At 36.1% G+C, this 20,958-nt stretch overlaps 1 protein-coding gene across 1 annotated transcript in view; it reads left to right on the forward strand.

Annotated features, from left to right (window-relative positions):
• Positions 1-20,958, forward strand: part of CFAP47 (cilia and flagella associated protein 47) — a gene marked incomplete at both ends in the record, with an annotated part of 308,599 nt that overhangs the window by 74,365 nt on the left and 213,276 nt on the right. The window contains 3 exons of the mRNA XM_084279564.1: positions 2,281-2,476; positions 17,935-18,032; positions 18,334-18,450. Of these exons, the coding sequence (XP_084135690.1) occupies positions 2,281-2,476; positions 17,935-18,032; positions 18,334-18,450 (411 nt within the window). The remainder of the gene's footprint in view (positions 1-2,280; positions 2,477-17,934; positions 18,033-18,333; positions 18,451-20,958) is intronic.

A 20,958-nucleotide genomic window follows, 5' to 3' on the forward strand; every position in this document is an offset into this window, starting at 1 on the left:
TATTCTGGAACCTTAGCAGTCAGTGTGTTTCAATTAGGAAATGCTGTGTTAGAACAGTCTGCATTTTGTATGATTACATGTTTGTAAGAAACATATAACAAATAGACCTCTTCCTTGCTTTTTTTGTTACCGTGGTTAGAAGCACTTTTCACTGGAAATTCTTATTTGACTAGACATATGTCCCCTCCTAACTTCTTGGGCAGGGCAGTGTGGGAAGCTGAAAAGTCCTTGACTGCTTGGCAGGAACTGAAAACATCAGTGCGTTATCAACATTATTCTTGTCTTAAATCCAAAACACAGCACTAGTTGCTAGGAAGAAAATTAACTCTATCCCTGCTGAGAGCAAGACAATGTATTAATAAAATTTTAATAAAATCTTAGAAATTTTACTTTTACTGGTATAAGATAAACATTTTGGATGTCTAAATCAGGCTTTCCAAAGTAAATATTATGTGCCTACCTATAATCAGTAATGATTACATCCCTGAAAAGAAATATTACTTAAATATGTGGTTTAGATTAGATATTAGGAAGAAATTCTTCCCTGTGAGGGTGTGGCACAGGCTGCCCAGAGGAGCTGTGGCTGCCCCCTCCTTGGCAGTGTCCAAGGCCAGGTTAGATGGGGCTTTGGGCAACCTGGTCTAGTGGAGGGTGTCCCTGGCCATGGCAGGGGGTTGGAACTAGATGGTCTTTGAGATCCCTCCCAACCCAAACCCACACTGGAGCAGAGGAAGAGACATCACTGGTGGTGGTAAAGGGACTGAGAAACTGAGTCCAGTTCATAGAATCACAGAATGGTTTGCACTGGAAGGGACTCTTTGAACTCTAACAGGGGAGCCTGTTCTGGTGACTGACCGTCCCCTCAGTAAGAACCTTTTCCTAATATCCAATCTGAACTTCCCCTGATGCAGTTTCATTCTATTTCCTCATTTCCTACTGCTGGTCACTAGAGAGAGATCACCACCTCCCCTTCTGCTGCCCTTCTTGAGGAAGTTGTAGACTGCAATGAGGTCACCCCTCAGTCTTCTCTTTTCCAACATGAAAAATCAAGTGACCTCAGCTGTTCAACCTAATCTGTTCAATCTTGGTTGCTCTCTGGATATGCTCTAATAGTTTGATGTCTTCCTTTCATTGAGGTTCCCAAAGCTGCACACAAAGCTCAAGGGAGGCTGTACCAGTGAAGAGTGGGACAATCACCTTCCTCATCCAGCTAGCTGTGCTGTTCTTGGTTGATGCACCCTAGGACACAGTTGGCCCTTTTGAATTCTAGGGGCAAACTTTTTTCATGCTCAACTTGTCATCAGCAAAAACTCTCACATCTGTTTCAGTGGGGCTGTTCTCCAACCTCTCGTCCCCTGATTTCTAGGTATAAGTAAGATTACTCTCTTCCAGGTGCAGCATCTGTACCTGGTCTTGTTAAATTTCATACAGTTGGGGATTACACAGTTTACTAGTCTATCCAGGTACCTTTTTAAGTCCTCTCTACCTTTGAGATTAAAATTAGGAGGATCTGTAGACTAATTGTCACACTTCATATACATTCAGGTACTGTGACCAGATGATTCAGGCAAACTGTAAAGAGCACTGGCCCAAAAATTGAACCCTGGGGGACTTCACTGGTGTCTGGCCATCATACTGATGTAAATAGAAATCCTTGAGCCTGACAAGTCAGCCAATTGCTCGCCCATTGTGTGCTCACCTTAGTTGTGTGCTGGACATTTTGTCCAGAATAATACTGTAAGAGACATTATCTAAAGCTTTGCCAAAACCTTAAAAGATGTATTCTGGCTTCCCTTGGTCAAGTAGATGGGTCACCTTGTCATTAAGTTGTGTAAGCAGGACTTTTCCCCTCATTAGTCTGTGTTGCTATGACCAATAGCTGCCTTGTCTCTTAGGTGTTTTTCCAATAACTTCTAGCATATGCTTCTCCATAATTTCACCAGGTACTGAAGTGAAACTGACAGGCCTGTAATTACCAGGGTCTGGCTTCTAATTTTTCTTTAAAACCGTGACAACATTTGCCAGCTTCCAGTTGACTGGAACTTCAAGACTCTCAAGGCCTTTCAGAAGTTTCAATTTGTGTTTTGTTTAAAGAAACAAAAGAATTTCCTAAACTCTCAGGAAATATATTCTAGTATGGTATACTTCTATGCAAATGCATAATCTCTTAAAACCTTGTCTAAATAAGAAAACATTTTGAATTGGAAGTGAGTTTTTTTATCATTCAACTTAAAATAGTTGGGTTTTGTTTATGCTTAAACCCACTTTTTCTGATTTCAGGTTTTTGTTCTTCCACGTGTTTCTTCATGTAATATCACTGACCTGTCCAGCTTGGAAAGCATGCAGAACATGCCAAGAATAAAATCAGAACCTTTATCCAGTAATATATATTCTCCATATGAAAGAACCATCCTCACCTGGCTAAATAAAAACTATGAGAAGAATCGAAAAACTGTGTGGAAAGATTGTCAAAAAGGTGATTTTCACTGTATTTTCCCTTTTAATACTTCTTGCAGAATTTTAAAATTGCTATTCATGAAGATATCATGACAACTTGCCACTGAAAGTATTTTCTGGGGGAGAATTTATTGCCAATCCATACGTGTTTCCTTTACCTCTCTTTCAGTATTCCAAGATCACCATTTTTTGACTAGTACTGTTCATGACGTATCCTCCATGTTCTGAGTGTTCTTCTAGTTTCTAACTAGACATAACAGATGAAGTGTAGTGAACCTTCTCACTTTCTTCTTTGATCAATGATTTCAGGAAAGAAGTTCTAACATTAATCACTTTGTCTTAATTTTCCTGTATATAGTCATATTGTATTTGTGCTTATAGCAGTGTGTTTGAGAGCTAGCTTTTCAGAATTTTTAGAATCATTTTTGTATTGCCTTTAATGACATTTGGGAAGGTAATAGGGACCAAAGTTACAGATTATGAATCTCACTATACTTGCAGGGTCAGTTTGATGCCTTATGATTGCTTGAGTAAGGTTAGACAAAATGACATGTTCCATTTAAGACTGACTTTGGCAGTTCCAGTATTCAGATCTGATGAACTGTTCTAACAGTAGTAATTCTATTTCTTTGTATGGTTTCTCCCTTTTGATTCATTGTGTCTTTCAGCATTAATTTTGGATAGGTACTTAACACCAAGAAAGGGTAGTCTGCTGATGATCACAGAACTATGTGGAAAAGATTGTCTAGTGTCATTTTTGTCTTGAGTGGTTTCTGACCTGTCTGAACTATGGATAATCTATTTGCATATAATCTTCCATAAATCTCGTTTGGGTATATTCTTTATCATGCATGTGCTTTGTATATCCCGTTCAATTTTTCATTTTACTGTATGGAAGCAAATTATTCTAGATAGTCTCAAATGTGTTGAATAATTCTGCTCACAAGATTTGAATGGTCAGTCTATACCCCCTGTAGAAATAGTTTTCTAGCTCTCAACTCTTACTTTGGGTCTTATCTTATGATTAACTCGGGGACCTACCATAGCTAAAGGAATATGCCCCACAGTAAGTAGGTGTATTTGCAATGTATTATTTTCTTGGTATTATTTTTATTTGTGAGGCCAGACTTTGAGTACTGTGTTCAGTTTTGGGTTCCTCACTACAAGAAGGACATTAAGGTACTGGGCTGGGTCCAGAGAAGGTCACTGAAGCTGGTGAAGGGTTTGGAGCACAGGTTCTTAGGATGAGCAGCTGAAGGCACTGGGGTTGTTTAGCCTGGAGGAGAGGAGGCTGAGGGGAGACCATATGGCTCTCTGCAACTCCCTGAAAGGAGGTTGTAGTGAGGTGGGGCTTGGTCTCTTCTTACAGTTAACTAGCAACATGCTGAGAGGAAATGGTCTCCAGTTGCATTGGGGAGGTTCAGATTGGATATCAGGAAAAATTTCTTCACTGAAAGAGTGCTCAGGCATTGGAACAGCCTTCCCAAAGAGGTTGTGGAGTCACCATCCCTGGAGGTGTTCAAAAACATGTAGATGTGCCACTCCAGGACGTGGTTTAGTTGGCATGGGAGTATTGGACAGATTGTTGGACTTGATGATCTTAGTGGTCTTTCCCAACCTTAAAGATTAAAGATTCATATTATCTGTGTGTACTGCCTGCTTTAGCGGAGCTGTCATACAGTTGCAAACACTCTGCTTTGAGTTCCATGTGCACAGGTGACAGATCACAGAGACAATGACTAGCTACATGGCCAGTGTTATGGCTTGCCTTAAAGCTGAATGGATGTATTCTTCAGCCTCACTGCCTGCTCTCTTTTTATTCTAGACTCTAGTATATCTAGATGTCTAGAGGCTTGCCTTGTCTTGGCCTGTGGGAACTCATTGGAGAGAATATGAACCTCAAAGTGCATCTTATTTAACATAAAATTTTAAATTGAATTATAATGTCTAAATATGTGAGGAGTGAATCTGAACCGTAAAGTACTGATCTAGTGGGGAAAAAAACCCCAATTATCTCAGTCCAAGTGGAGTATCTGCTGATGATGCATTTCTGAGATATGAGAGCTGTGTGTGGAGCATATATATCTTAATTTTACTGGAAAAATCTGCTTAGAATGGAAATTCTGCTTAAGAGGAAAGAAAAATGCTAATCCAATGCCAATGTTTGACAAAGTTAGGCAAAGTAATATCTCTTAATCTCAAATAGGTAAGTTTAGATTTTTATGCATTTTCTTCATTTCACTGTGAGGTGTGTGTGGGCTTTTAATATTTATTTTTAAAAAATGTTGGTATCGATTTTGCATGCGTGGCATCTGCAGCAAAAAGGTTGAGGAAGGAGAGATTTTTAGTGTGAGATGACATGTCTCCACAAGATTGCATGAGGATTACGAAGAAAAAAACCTGGTTGTGTAGAATTTAAAGTTGTTTCTAGTATGGCAATTAAAAAGCACTCTTTTCTTTCCCTTGTACGTATTATTTTTTTTCCTCTCATTGCTCCTCTCTTACTTCTTTTCCCAGTTTCTAGGAAGGATATTTATGGACTCCATTGATTCTTGCTTCTCAATTTGATAACTCTTAGACACAACTGAGAAACAAGAGCTAAAGGATATTTTTTGTCTTTGCAGTGCAAAAGGGAAGAATCTTAACATAATTCCATGAGATTTCTTTCAGTTAAAATTGGTGCAAAACAGACTTTCCTGAAAGAATGCATCTTGCTTTTTATAAGATAAAAAGCTGAATTAAGGAAGGGCAAGTGACTGTCTAGTGAGCCATCATGACTCATAAGTCAGACTTCCAACAAAATATTATGAGAGAATATTGTTCCTTTGGGACAGATACTGGAAATTATTTCCTGAGATATAAATTATCAAAGCAGAACATAAGAATGAAACATAAGATGCAAATATGAAGTCTAATAAGTAGGTCTTTCTTTTCTGCTCACCTTCCTTTGTCAATCTGAATACTCCGTGTTTACGAATTGTGTCACATTCCCTATAGCTGCAAAACCCTCAAGATGATGTCATGATTTTATTTAATAGAAAAGAGAACAAAAATTATTTTCTGGAGTTTTAAGTTCATATGCAGTTGAGAAATAAGCAAAAAGCCATGTTTAATTTAACTTTTTAGACATTGCAGTACTATAAAAATATTTGCTTTGTACAGTTTTATTGTTTCATGCTAGCTGACATTCTGCAGCTTCAGGGAAATAAAAGTGTGATGGAGGATGGTCCTTGGAGCCCTATATTGAAAAGATTCAAAGAGTTCATATTTGGAAAACTGCTTAAAGATCTTTCAATAAAGCAGCCCTAACTCTTAGGGCAGTGTTTATTTCTGTATATATTTGTGTGTATACATTTATTTGAACATATATGTCTGTGCGGACATGTATGCTTATTTATGGCTTTAAACTAAAAGAGGGCAGATTTGGATTATGTATTAGGAAGAAATTCTTCCCTGTGAGGGAAGTGAGGCCTGGCACAGACTGCCCAGAGAAGCTGTGACTGCCCCCTCCCTGGCAGTGTTCAGTGCCAGGCTGGATGGGGCTTCTTTCAACCTGGCCAAGTGGAGGGTGTCCCTGCCCACGGCAGGGGTTTGGAACTAGATGGGCTTTGAGGTCCTTTCCAACTCCAACTGGTCTATGATTCTATGGTATAAAAATGTGTATGTGTACACGCATATATGCTGACCCTCAAAAATCTAAATGACCTAAATAGCATTAATTGGGTAAATATTTAGGAAGAAATTCTGTTTCCTTACTTGCAATACATTGAGATACATAAACAGCTATTCTACTTTCAGCTAAACAAGGCAGTTTGCAGTGTTTGTATGTTAATTGGAGAAGATAAGCTTTCTGATTATTTGTGTATTTAATGTTGCTTTTTATATGCGGTGCATACGAAATATGTAGAATGGAGTTTGGTATAGCTGTGGGTTTAGTAATAAAAGTTCAGATATTTTTAGAGGAGAAAACATATTTCAGACTATGAAGATTCTGATTCAGAAAAAGATTCTGTTAATTCACTGTGTGTATCAAACAGTGAATTTCATTGGGAATTTTTTTTTTAATAAATAAGATGATACAGAGACCATAGTATTCATTCTGAAGCTAGTATAGAAGCCATGTATGCTGTAATGATTTACTGTGATATATTGAATTTTAAATCAGAGTGTTCTATAAGTGAAATGCCTTGATAAAAGTGTGGAACGTGACATTTTCATCTAGAAGAGTTTAGCAGCATTTGGTGATTTTAAAAGTTTTCTTTGCAAATGAAAACTTTCTGTTGAAAAGCAACAAAATGGAGACTGATATAAGGTAACACCGATTTAAGTGATGCATAAAAACCTAAGGAATTTTTCAATTTAAGATATTTGGGATGGAAATGATCAAAAACAAACCAAAACTGTGTAGACAACAAAAGCGAATTGGAAAATTTTATTAGCAGAAAGGTAGATGTTCATGCCTCAGGGTAAAATCCTTCTGCAACAGATGGGAGTAAATGACACATAACCTCAGTGTCTGTGGGTTGGTTTTTTTGTCATCGCCCCATGTGATGCTGCTTTTCTGCTCAGAGTTATTATGAATCAACAGTGATATTAAATTGATCTGTCTTAGAAGAGAGTTCTTGCAAGAATAGTTACCAAATTTGATCAGCGAGGGTTGTAGCATCCTGCATGAAGCAGGAATTGTAATTTTCTTATGGGCTTCTAATAAGTCTTGTTTTTCATGTTAAGATAAATGTATCCTCACATGTTGTATATACTGAAGGTAGATACATTATCATTCTGTAAATCCTAAATAAATTTTAGGAAAAACATAATAGCATTTTAAAAATATATATTCGCAGGCATTTTTCCACTCATTTTTCTTACTCTCTGTACTGTGTATTTTGGTACCATAATTTAAAACCTTGTCTTGGTTCTAATGTGAGCACTAACAAAAAAGGTTATTGCCACATATTTCTCTCTAAACATTTATATTATTCAGTACCAGATTTAAGCTATTGAAACAGGACTATAGCTGTTATTATAACTAGTTAAGTTCCACCTCCAGAGACTTTCAGATTCCAGAATAGAAGTTGTTATATAATATTATAAACCATTATTACTGCAGTAATTTACATTAGACGATCACAGTCTGTCCTTTTTAAAGTTCTATCTAGCTCAGTATTCTACCTCCAAAAGGAGATGCTTAGAGATGAGTAACAGTGCAAACACATGGTAATACTTCCTTTATACATACTCTGAGACTTCCTAATTTGAAATTCAAAACTACTTGAGAGGAGGTGCTAATTCTGTAGGGCTGTAATAGATTTCTGTTGTTAATTTGTTTAATTATATTTTTAACCTGTGCAAACTTCTAGCATCACATCATTCTGAAGCAGTTAAGTACATTTGAAATCTCTATTGTATGTAAAATATTTTGGGTTTCTGGCTTGATTCTGTAATTTGGTACTTCCTTGTGATGGTTTGACCCTGTCTGGAGGCCAGATGCCCACCAAAGTCAGTCTGTCACTCCCCTTTTCAGCTGCACAGGGGAGAAAATATCTATTGAGAGGCTCAGGAGTCAAGATAAGGACAGGGAGAGATCATTCTGCAATTAGTGTCACAGGCAAAACGAGCTCAACACAGAATAAAGGAAAGAAACACTCTAATTTATTACACTGCACTGCACACCCAGTGACACCAGTGTTGGGTAATAAGCGCAACCAGATCTTAAAGCACCTCCTCCATCCCTCCCTTCTTAGGAGACTTCACTTAAGTCATGATTTCTCTTCCTTCGCCCCCATTGTGGCATGCAGCGGGGCAGCTTCACAAGACATACAGTAGTTTCTTTAAAGATTTATTGCTATTCTTACTTTTCTATATAAAGTAACTCTGAAACCAGTCCTGATCCTATAAAAAGTTTCAATACTTTGTATAAGACAGTTTTTTTCTCTCTGGGTGCTCTTCTTCTCCAGGTAATACCAATGCATCATACTTCTGTAAAAACTTTTTTTCCTTTTCTATTGGAATTTTTATTTTAATGGTAATTTTTCTTGATTTTTTTTTTGGTTTTTTTTTTCCAGAATCAAATTAATGTAGTGTGTGTGGTGGAAGAGTTGTTTAAATGTAGAGTTTTTTGTCCACATCTAAACAGTGTTCTTCTACCAGAGGGAAGATAATGATTTTGGCTTGCCAACCATTTTATACTGCTTTAAGTTTTTTTGTTTGGGTGGGGTTTTTTGGGTGTTTTTTTGTTTCTTTTTTTTTTTTTTTTTTTTAGTGGCATTGATACCAAAACATATTTTATCTATTTAGAATAAGTTTGGAAGTTGATTTTTCCTGGTTTTCAGAAGAGGGGACAATTGCTTTAAAGATTTAATTTTCACTGTTGGTGTTGGAATGTGTTTGCTATTTTGAAATAGTTTGACTTCATAACCTTCGGGATCAGGGGCTTCAGAGACTGCTGGGAGCTCTTCATCTAATTAGCCAATTTTTCTGGGGTATTTCTTTGAATTAAAACACAACCACTTGTCTTTACTACTTTAGCAAGTCAGTGAGCATGAACCATACTGATGGATTGGTTAATAAAAGTGAAACTTGAAAAAAACCCCAACGTTCTAAAGTGCAGCAGGTAGGAAAGGGTGAAAGAGAACAGAAATAATCTGTTTTGTTCTTGTGTGCAAAGACTAAACTGACTGTACTTTTAGTGCACTGGGCAGGTACCTGCCTATATTGCTGTTCAGCCAGTATTTTCCACTCATTTCCATTTGAAAGATTTTCCTATTGTCTAACAGAACCTGAAATTTCCCCTGCTAGAGTTTGCGTCCATCCTTTCTCTTCTGAAATGCATTGTGCAAGAGGATCTTCGCTTTTCCAGTTACCTGATGCATATTCACAAATTATTATATTCTGTTTCAATTACTTCCTTCCCTCTCTTGGCAAAACAATTCCATTCTCTCAGTCTTTCTGTATAATAATCTTATTTATTTTCCTGTAAACTTTCTCAGTTGATCCATGTCTTTCTTGGAGTTTAGTGCCAATTTTATTCTGTTCTAATAAAGTCTCACATGGTATAAAAGTGAAGGGATCAGTCTACCTACAACTCTCCTATTTCTGCATCCTAGCAAAGTATTTGCTTTTTTTCTGCAACAGTGTGAGATTTACTGCTATCTCCAGACTCTTTTCCGCAGAATTTCCATCTATCCATTTTTCTAGCTAGTACTTGTGTAATGAATTATTCTTAATTAAGCGTAGTACACTCCACGAATCATTATTGGATTTAATCCCATTTGTTTCAGTTCATTACTCCAATTGTTAGAGAGTTTAAATTATTGTCCTTTCCTTGTGACTACTTGCAACCCATTCTTCTCAGAGTCAATACTTTAACCTGGTGGATATTATCTCCAAGTTGGACTAAGGTAGTTTTATGCTGTTTTCCAAGTTGCAAATGAAAATATGGAATAGTATACAATCTAGGAATTTGCAGTTTGATTTGTGGACAGCTGATAATTAGTTTTACTGCTTTTCTGTGGCTTTTATGCTCCCCATAACTGTACCTTTTTTCTAGACTACCTTTTACATGCTTTGTTATGAGAGAATGTGACTGAAACCTTACTGAGGTCAAAATGCTTAGTATTTTTCTTTGTCCACAATATCTTCTACCTGACAAAGAAATAGACAAAATTTGACCTAGAGGAGTTTATGATGACTCTTGCTTGCTATTCTGCCAACAAATAGGTGATTTGTCATTTTTATGTGGAACTGTGGTATATTTCCTTAGTTGTCTCCATTTGGAAAATAATTTTCATGTCCTGCAGAAAATTTTGAGGCTTTAAATCTGAAACTCTTTTTGTTTTAGTAAAAACTAAGAAAGATTATGGCAAAAAAAAAAGCAGGACAAAACCCCTGTAGCTTTGTGTGCTATTGATTCATCAGGGGAAGATCAAATCCAATCCAAAGAGTGATTGTAAAGACAGTTTTATCTTTTCTTTCTACTTGTGGGAGAAGAGAGGAAAAATGTCTAAATCTGAATTTTGGTTTTGACAAATCTGATTTTTTGACATTCGCAGTGAATTTGGAGTGAGGTTATGTATTAAGTAATGGATGTAACATTTATTTCAGAAACTTTTTAAAGGTCTCAAAATTTTTAAAAACTCAGTGAATCTTGACTTTTAAAATAAAATACTTTAAAAATATGGGAATGTATAATTAGAGTCCCATGGAAAAGCTTTTCTGCTTCTATCTAGAAACACTTCATGAAAAAAGCAAGCAGTATGTCTTCAAGAGTTGGTTTACCTAGCTGCAAGGAAGATGTGGACAATGGTGTTATGCTTGGTTACTGCATACATGCCACATGATGTCATTGCAAGTTAAAAATAAAATTACCTATTAAAAATAAACAAATGCAGGGATTAAATTAGTCCCAAATCATGAACTGAAAAGAATGTTACTTCCTTTAGTATTGAATGAGATCAACAACTGAAACAAAAGTACTCGCTTTTTAGATCACTTAGAGAGGCCTCTTGTCTGAGTAGTAGACTATGTAAGAGTGACTGCATATCCATTCCAAGTTAATCCTGCATGATTATTTGATTTTATGAAGTATTTTTACCTATGGTCATGGGTGAGACACAGTAAACAACAGCCTTGCCTGGATCAGGTTAGTGGAGTTTATTGAAGAACCAGCAAGGTCAGAGCTCTTATCCTATTTTGTAATTTCACACTGTTAGTCACTCTACACAGCACTGCATTCACAAGGTATCAAGTTCGCGCCCTGGCAAGGGAAGTCATTACTAGTCTGGGAAGATCTGATGAAAGTTGTGTTAATTCATGTGATGCCATTGCTCATAGTCTCCATTGTCACTATTAAGTCCCTAGGCACCCACTGGCATTTGTCTCTCTGCATCTCTCTGATTTTCAGGGTCTTTTCCTTGTTCTAAGATCTTTCCTCCAGTTAGTAACTTCTTTACTTTCTTCCCAGTGCCCTGTTGTCTCTTCAAGACTGCTACTTCTTTTTGGGAATGCTTCTTTTTGACTGCTTCTTTCCATAACAAACCCCAAGTTTTGCCAATATGGACAGTCCATGTGCACAAGTGCAACTTGTGTTCAGCCTAATTGATACTTCTGTCTCTCAATTCTTCATTACTGGAAGGATTCAAAACATGCCTCTTTTTAGTCCAGATGTTACCAAAAATTGCAACCAGTCCCTATGCAGCTGACATATAGGAGAAATTTGTCTCAAAATTCAGAAGTGAAATTTCAGACAATTCCCCTCCCCACCCCCAAGTTATTTGCTACCAGTTAACATTCATGTTTTAAGCTGGTTTTGGCCTACAAGACCTATCAGTCAGATTCTCATCATGATGTTGACTGAGTCTTGATCTTAAAGATCCATTGGTATTTTTTTTTTCAAGAAGTACCAATGCAAATGAAATTTTATACACCTAGAGAGGAAAATTAGGGTATCCTGAGTAAGACTTCTGAATTCCATTGTTTATAATTACTAAATTTTAGTAGAAAGATTTAAAAACTGAGTTATTGTAGACTGGTTAGCTGGCAGATTTTCTGTTAGTTTTGATGTAATTAGGAAAAATACATTATGTTTTCTGGCTAATTTATTCATAAGCATTGGACTTAAGTAGGCTGATTGATAGAAGGAGGATTAACTGGAAAACATTTAAAAATACTTATGAAAGCATTTAATTAGACAAAATGGGAAAATATTCCACTTCATGGTTTTTTTTGGTTTTTTTAATTCATGCTCTAATTTACATAGGCTGTAAAGCTGTAGGTTAATAAATGGGTTTTTTTAAGCAACAGTGTTACCTTGTTTAATTTGTGCAGGCACACTTTATGTGCCTGCATGGTAAACCAGATTGGAGTGACCCAGATTGAAAAGTAAAGAAATGTTTTGCCCTTTCTTTTTAAGCCAGCTTTGTTCCCACACCCATTTTGCTGCCACAAAGACAATTCTACCAGCATGAAAGAAAGGATTGGCGGAGATAGAAGCAAGTACATAGGTACTAGGGACAACTGGTAATGCTTAAGTGTGCTCAAGTGATGTTCTCACCAAAAGCCTAAAGGTAGCTAAGGATACATTGAAGTAAGATTTAAATTGAAATAGAATAAACAGTAAAGTTTATCTTTTCATCAAAGCATCTGGCTTAATGAGTTTCCATAACAAGGCTGAGCAAATCAATCTAGATGACTAACCAGAAGAACAATTCAATATTCGACCTAATTTAAAATGGAAGTAGAAGTAGTTAATCTTAAAAAGTTAAAAATAAAACCATGGAAATGGCTATTTATTAAAAATACCAATATTATATGCTGTGAGTGGGTTTGAGTTCTATTAATAAAAAAAGACAGGAAGTTTATTGAATTTTATAGGCCCCAACTATGATCAATAATATGATGGATTTATATCAGAAAGATCAACATCTTAGGAAAAAAATCAGCTTTTAAAAATGTATTTACTTATCTTTAAAGTATTTGTTTTTGCAGTGACTACATTGAATATATTTGAAATAACTGCAAGCAGGAGTTGGGACAAAATCAATGTCTCCTGCTACAGACAATTGTAACAAGAAGGTTTGAATTTAGTTAAAATTAATACTGTCCCAAGATGTCGAGGCCCATATTTGCTGTGTTTGTTCCTGTCATAGGTAACAGGGAGATGTTATATATCTAATCAGACTTCATATTTTGTACCTTGCAGAATTTTCAAGGATCCTTTAACTTTGAATTTTCTGCTTGAAAAAAAGTTGTTTCAGTTAAGCAATAGGAAAAACCCCGTCTGTGACATTGAAATATTTTTCTTTCTAAATTTATAAATGGATGTTTTGATTTTGAAAACTTACCCTTAATTAAATTTTGATTTTAATCCTCTTTTAAATGCTATTTTTGATACTTTGTTAACTAAGCATGCATTTAATAAATATTTAGAATAACATGTAAATTGATATAGTTTTCTTTGTGTTCATATTAATGAAACAATGACAGTAAGTGAAAGACAATTTCAAATTAAAACTTTTTTCAAAAAATGAGATTTTAGTAATTGAAATAACTAATAACTTTTGGAATGTTTAGGAAGAAACATGCTGTTTTCTGTAAAAGGGAGGAGAGAGTTTTTGTGTCTCTGTTTAAGCCAGTTCCTAAGTTACTAGAGCTTATTTTTTAATAATGAACATGGAACAAAATAACACTTTAGACCCCTCCAGGAAAAAAAAAAAGCAACTATTTAAGATCAGTGTAATTATTAATATAATTAATATAAGATAGAACATGGGTTTTATAATGATGCATATATAGTAAGATTTCCATCTATCTCCTGTGGGGGCTGGAGGGAAGGGGAAGATGTTAGCCGGAGTTACACCTGTTTAGATCCACGATCTTAATGTTGTGAAAGTCATCATCTTGAATGTAATTGGATGCATCAACGAGAAACAGTGGGAAGAGACAGTAGTGTGGTGAGGCAGAGCATGGCAGATAGAGGTGTGGGCAGCAGTAGTCATCAACTTTCAAACTCATTGACATGCTGATCTTTTCTTTCATTGAAATAATGTTTGAAGTCACTTCACAACGTGAATAGGAAAAAATAGAGGATTTTTTGCCAAGCACAAACATCACCACACTGAAGAAATGGCAAACTATAAAATCGTTATAATTGTCACATAGTTAAGCTTAGATGAATTGACATGTCCTTGTGGGTAAGCCTGTGCAGCATCTGCTCCTATTCTTTGTTTCTAGAGCTATATGAGTATGTTGGCACATCTTCAAATAGTTGATGTGAAGTGATAGGCATTTAAGTTTGTCCAATGCTGAGGCATCTGTATTTATAAATGAACAGAAGAATCATCAAAGACAGATTGTGCTTAGAATATGGTATAGGAGTTTGTTGTAGGTTGAATTAATTTTTTTAAAGTATAATTAGTTATTAATATTCTAATTGCTTTCTCAGTGAATTTTTGATACATCCTTTTTTACTGCAGCAGACTATCTCTTTGCTACAGTAATCAATCTCTAGCACCCTGCTTGAAGGTATTTTGTAGGAGTTCTGTTAAATCTCTTGTGTTTTGTATGTTAAACCAAACAACATCTTTATTCTAATATCATTGTACATAACCATGAAATTAAGAAGTCTGAACTGACTTCTACTAAAAGCAATGGATCATAAGGTGCTTTTTGGTGTATATTATCTTTCTTGGTAGCACACTGAATTCTTCTGAAGCTCTTTATTTGCTGCTCATGCCACAAAGACTTATGTTTCCCTACAGAGTATTTTTTTTCTGCATGTCTACTTTCTTTATGGGTAAAGTCATAATAAGTCCTTCAAATGCAGTTTTGAATCACTAATGGAAGACTTGATTCCTCCATAATAGTTTTTCCTTTCAAAATCAACAAAAGATTATCCTGAAGCTGTACCAAGTACTTGCTCAGTAAGTACTTGTTAATGCGAAATAGTTTTGGTTTTGATATTTTCTGGAAAGGGTACCTACTTTTAAAAATAATTTTTAAATAAATATTTTTGGGGAGCTTCTCTCCAAATAGTGTAAATGTACCAAAATATTAATATATTGTAATAATCCTAACTGGAAGATTGTTGTACCTCCCTAACAGTTATCTGGTGTAGGTGTAGGTCTGTGCTACGCATGTACCTTGGCTACAGGACCAATTTAGACAGCTAATTGTAACAGAGGAGGCTGAACATGGCTCCCACTTGGTACCAGTGATTAAGCCACAAGTGTGTCTTTGCCTGTAAATAAAGCTTCAACACCAAGTTCCCACATGATTGGGATGGTAGAAATGATTGTTTTATTTTGAGAAAATCTTGTAATAAGTAACCCTCCCATAGGCTACATCTGTACGAGCGTGATGCATCCTGACTGGTCAATTCCAGTGCTGCACAGCTTGGGGATGAAGGGATGTAAAGTTTCCTATAATAACATCCTTTTCCCCATGGCATTAGTTCCAATAACTGGCAGCGCTATCTTATGTAGTCTTAAGTGTCTTTCTTTGTGGGATCATAATGAACCAGCACTCCTGGTTCAAAGTATGTGTGCAGAGGCATTTTACTTCCAAATGTTCATGAACAACCTTGAAAATTCTGTAAGAATTTCACTCTTCTATGGCATATAAAGTCAGAGTTTGATAAAATTCTCTTGTCTGTTGGCTAGCTTATTTTATGAAAAAGAGTACTTAAAAATTAGTCTTTCCTGGATTTAATTTTTGATCTTATAATTTGATATATTTACTTTGAATTAATATTGGATTCCTACTTAATTATTTGCCACAGGGTTATTTTATTTCTTCTATTTTGTTATTGAATATTTTATCTCTTAAATTTTTTCGGAAGCATAGTATTTCACAGAATCATAGAACATTAGTAGTTGGAAGGGACCTTGAAAGATCATCTAGTCCAACCCCCTCCTGCCAGAGCAGGATCACCTAGACTAAATCACACAGGAACACATCCAGGTCGGTTTTGAATGTCTCCAGAGAAGGAGAGTCCACAGCCTCCCTGGGCAGTCTGTTCTAGTGCTCTGTCACCCTCACAGTGAACAAGTTTCTCCTTATATCCACATGGAACTTCCTATGTTCCAGCTTGCACCAGTCCCGTCACTGGCCATCACTGAGAAGAGCCTGGCTTCATCATCTGCACTCTTGCCCTTTACATAATAAGGTCACCCCACAGTCCCCTCCAAGCTAAAGAGGCCCAGCTCCCTCAGCCTTTCCTCATAGGGAAGGTGTTCCACTCCCTTAATCATCTTGGTGGCCCTGTGCTGGACTCTTTTTACAGCACTATAGAACAATTTATAAGCTTATCTGTTTGGTATTAATGAAGAGTTCCATAACCAAATTTATACCTGTAGTTGATGATATCTACTTATTTGCAAATTTATTTTAACTGTACTTCTTGGGGGACCAATTGAAGTTACTTAAACTGAAGTTCATAAATTATGATCTGACATTCAGCAGCAGCATCTCTAGCTACTTGTTCCCTGTCCACTAATTACAGTTTTTGCGATCATACTTAATATCAAAGTAGATGAGTAAAGGCAGTTGAGGAAGTATAAACTCAAGTGAAATAAGTGTTAGTAAAAGATTCATAGTGTCATAGACACTACATGGAGTGGTTACCACTGTTTCAGTTTAAGATCAGGATTTTTTTTCCCCCCATAGTGTCATCTTGCATTCTTGGCCACTGTATTCCAAACATATAGAGAATCTATGCTTTTCTCTTTCTTGAACTTTCATTTAGTTTTTACTATCCTTTCTGTAAAGGGAAAGACCTTTAAAACGTAGACAATTTTTGCACCTGCTTTCATGTGTTTGGTCTTGTAGAATGAAGCTCTAATAAGGAAAGACTTAAAGGTCTGAAAATTTGTAACCTGGTGAAACATGTTATGCTTCTGTTCTTTTAAATTCTTTCCATGTCAAGTACTGGTGTCTCCGAATTAATCTTTTGCCAGTGAAGGAATTGGACCGTTGAACGTCGTTATATTACTACTGTAACAGTTCGGTGTTACAAGCCTTTTTTATCTTTAAATGGTAGCATTTTTGGAAGAAAACTTTCCTTTAAAATATAAAGTTAAGATGTTTATGTGTTTCTAGTATGTTGGAGATTTTTGATCGTCTCAGATTTTGTAGCATATCAGTGCGGTGTGGTTTTTTTCTTTTCCAACTTCAAAATTGGTAAATAATACACTCTCTGGATGAATAGGGAAATAAAAGCTGTATGAAAAAACATGATCCCAGTCTATCTGAAAACCTTGCCAGTGGCTGAGTGCAAAGTGTTCTCTAAATTTGGGACCTTGGACCTGGAGCAGTAATGAAAACAAAGAAAATAAAGCAATAGGTATTTTTGCAGCAGAAGGTGGAAGAAACTGTATAATTGGTTTTATTTTAAATAAAACCAGTAAAAATATAAAAAAATAATCTAATCTAGTGAGGCATAGACCTTTACAACACCATTCTGGAAGCAGTGGTCTGTGCTGCAGGAATCGAGCTGTTAACTTTCATTTATATTGCATTTGTGCCAAATAATTTAATGTGACCTTAAAGAAAAATTATAACCTTTTCCTTCTTATGTGCTTAAACATTGCAATTTTAAAAGATTCATGCATATCTTGTGAGTTTCAGTAGCCCTAGGAATGTTATTCCTTTAAAACTAAAACCAATTTACATTTCCAGGTTTCTAATCTGTGATATTAAGTTTCGCTTACCCGCTTTCGCTTCCATTGTGATGAATACTCTAATGTGATGTATCAGTGAATGAATAACAGTTACGATATTCTAGGTGAGATTTTTTCATGTTTTCAGCAATGGCTCTGGAAGAGAATTATTTCCTGGGAAATTCTATATGTGAGCGGATGTTTCCTTTTTCTATTCTTTCCTCTACTCAGTCATTTCAAATAGTCATCATCTCTATCTAGAATAAAAATGTGCATATCAGGGGAAAAGAGTCTAATCTGTCTTGCTCTGTTTTTAAATCAGGTGACGTACCACCAATGAGATGGATAGTAAATTTTGACCAAGATCTTCTAGATGGCCTGGTATTGGCAACACAGCTGGCAGCTTATTGTCCATACTTGGTAAGGACTTCTTAATATCAGGCAAGTTTTATACAGTTTATTAATATAAGTGGATTTATTAAGGCCTTATTGTCTTCTGAAATTGTTGGCTTTTCTGGCTTTTAGAAAGAAACCCCCCAATATTTAGCAAGTCTAAGTGATTATTTGAGTATTGATTTTTCTTTTCTCTGGGTATGTACTTTATAGGGAATTTTAGTTCAACTTCAATTCTTTTAGTTTAGACCTTATAGGTTGCTGAAAGATACAAGAATACTAATTTTTGTTAGTAGAAGATCAAGACTTTGATTTCTGTCTTTTCTAGATTGCTACTCACTTTGTAAGAATGTATACTAATCCAAGAACTTCTGAGCAGTTTCTGCACAACTGTTTGATACTGGTGAATGCTATGCATGCTGTCAATCTGGCTATAGACATAAAGGTAAATGATTTTATATTAGCAGTTCTTACATACTTTTAAGTTTTATTTTTTCTTTTTATTTTTATGATAATAATATTGTTCATCAAATTAAGGTGAGATTTTAATGAAATGGTTTTGTTTCATGATGTGCTACTGTGTGATAAAAAACAAAATATTGCTTCATATAAATACAGTTAATTACAAGCAATATTCTTAATTTTTTGCTTTGTAGAATCACATATATACAACTAGGTGAACATAAGATTAATTCAGTTCAGATTCTAGCATTGTAAATCTAATGAAAACTTGAGTGTAATTTATTATTAAAATTTTAAGCCAAATTAGAAAAAATATATTTAAGAACAAATATCTTGCATTTGGACATAAAAAGGCATAGTAAAAAATTATATGAATGCCTGGTGACACTTACATGCATCTATCTAACCACAAAGTCCCATGAGAGTCTGTCTCAGATTTGATGCATGCAGAAATCAGTAGCTTTGGACTGCTGGTGAGAGTAACACTGTAAACCGTCAGCTTCTGATGTCCTTTTTTGTGAGGAATATCATGTTGTTGATTTACGTTCTTCTTCAATCTAGGATCCACTTGGGATCATTTTATGTTTAGTAACATGCTGTATATCTGTCTTCTTTTTTAATCTGTCTACAGCCAGTAGAGGGAACTCAGTTTGCTACTGACTTAAAATTGGGGCCAACAATGCTGATGTTCTATATTTGAGACCAAGTAAAAGGGAGTATATTTTCAAATGAATGTAGAATGTGAGTGAAGTCAGTGCTAAGAAGCTGAAAGTGAATGTGGGTGTTCCATTGAACAGTGGAGTACAAAGCACTGAAACTGGCCTATAACATGGCTATATGGGCAAGAAAGGGGTCTATATGTAACCCCCAAATTTGAGTCTGAAATAAGGAGAAAAAGAAGATGAGGGACCCAGAGGAGAAGAGGAAAGAAATGCACCAACATACAATTTTTTTTATTCATATTATATGTAAGATTTTTTCCTTGAGGTCACCTAGACATTATTGTACGTGCTCAGAAGAATAACCTCCTGGCTGTCACTGAATGCTTCAGTGATACTTTAATTGTAATAATCTCTAAAGTAGATTAACGCTTTTTTGTCTTCAGTTTCCTGTACTTTAAGAAGAAGCTGTTAGATTGGTAAATGTGACAACTTTTTGACAAAAGTAACTTTAAAGAACAGTATTTCTTTCTTAAGTCTTTGCTATTTGGTTAAAATTTACGTGATACTGCAAATACACAGGTAGTACTCTGTATCAGTCTGTCCACCAATGGAAATACAAGTACCTTGGTTTGCCTGAGATAGGAATCTATTACTGATTTGTGATCTTAAAGTCAGAAAATGGAAGAGAGAAAAAAATCCCAGTTACTTTTGTTTCGAGTAGCAACTGTTTTCTCTTATGTATCTTTCCTAGGGATAGTGGAAAAACACTTGGAGTTGTTATGGGCTTGAATCTTCCAAAGCTTCCTTATAAAAGTGGATGCAACAGCTATTTGCTTTGACCTGGTAGCCTGATAAATCAGAGCATTATATAAATAATCATAGAATCATAGACTTGTTGAAGGGACCTCCAGAGATCATTGAGTTCAACCCCCCTGCCATAGCAGGTTCCCTAGGACAGGTCGCACAGGGAGGTGTCCAGATGGGTCTTGAATATCTCCAGAGAAGGAGACTCCACAGCCCCCTGGGCAGCCTGTCCCAGGGCTCTGTCACCCTCACTGTGAAAAAGTTCTTCCGCATGTTGGTGCGGAACTTCCTGTGCTCCAACTTGAGGCCATTGCCCCTTGTCCTGTCTCCACAGACCATAGAAAAGAGGCTGGACATTTCACCCTGTGTCCCACTTGAGATATTTATAAATATTAATCAGATCCCCTCTTAGTCTTCTAACAGAACAGAAATGTTCTTCTAAAGCACATTTGGCTGGAGTTCAGTTTTATTGATACAATTGTGCAAAGCATTTGACACTGTCCCACACAACATCCTTGTCTCTAAACAGGAGAGAGATTTATTTGATGGGTAGACCATTCAGCAGATAAGGTGTTGGCTGGACCAAAACATTGCAACCAGTGGCTAAGTGTATGAGTGGTCATTAGTGATAAGTGGTGTCCCTCAGGGGTCCATACTGGGACCGATATTATTTAACATCCTTGTTGAGGACAGGGACAGAGTACACTCTCAGGTGTACAGGGGTCGATTACACCCTCAGCAAGTTTGCAGATGACACAAGATATGTAGTGTGGTTGAAACTCTAGAGGGAAGGGAAGCCATTCTGAGGGACCTTGACAGACCTGAGAGATGGGCGTTTGCAAACCTCATCAATTCAATGCCAAATGTGATGATTGTTAAGGTCCCTTCCGACCCAACCCATTCTATGATTCTATTCTATGATTCACTGGCATGATGAGATCTATGAAAAGATGGATTTGCAACAAAGTGGCATGTTTAAAGTTCACCTAAAGTATGCCCTTGGGTGCTCCCTAGGCATTTTTGTG

Source organism: Gallinula chloropus (assembly GCF_964237585.1).
Source record: "Gallinula chloropus genome assembly, chromosome: 1".
NCBI classification, from domain to species: domain Eukaryota; kingdom Metazoa; phylum Chordata; class Aves; order Gruiformes; family Rallidae; genus Gallinula; species Gallinula chloropus.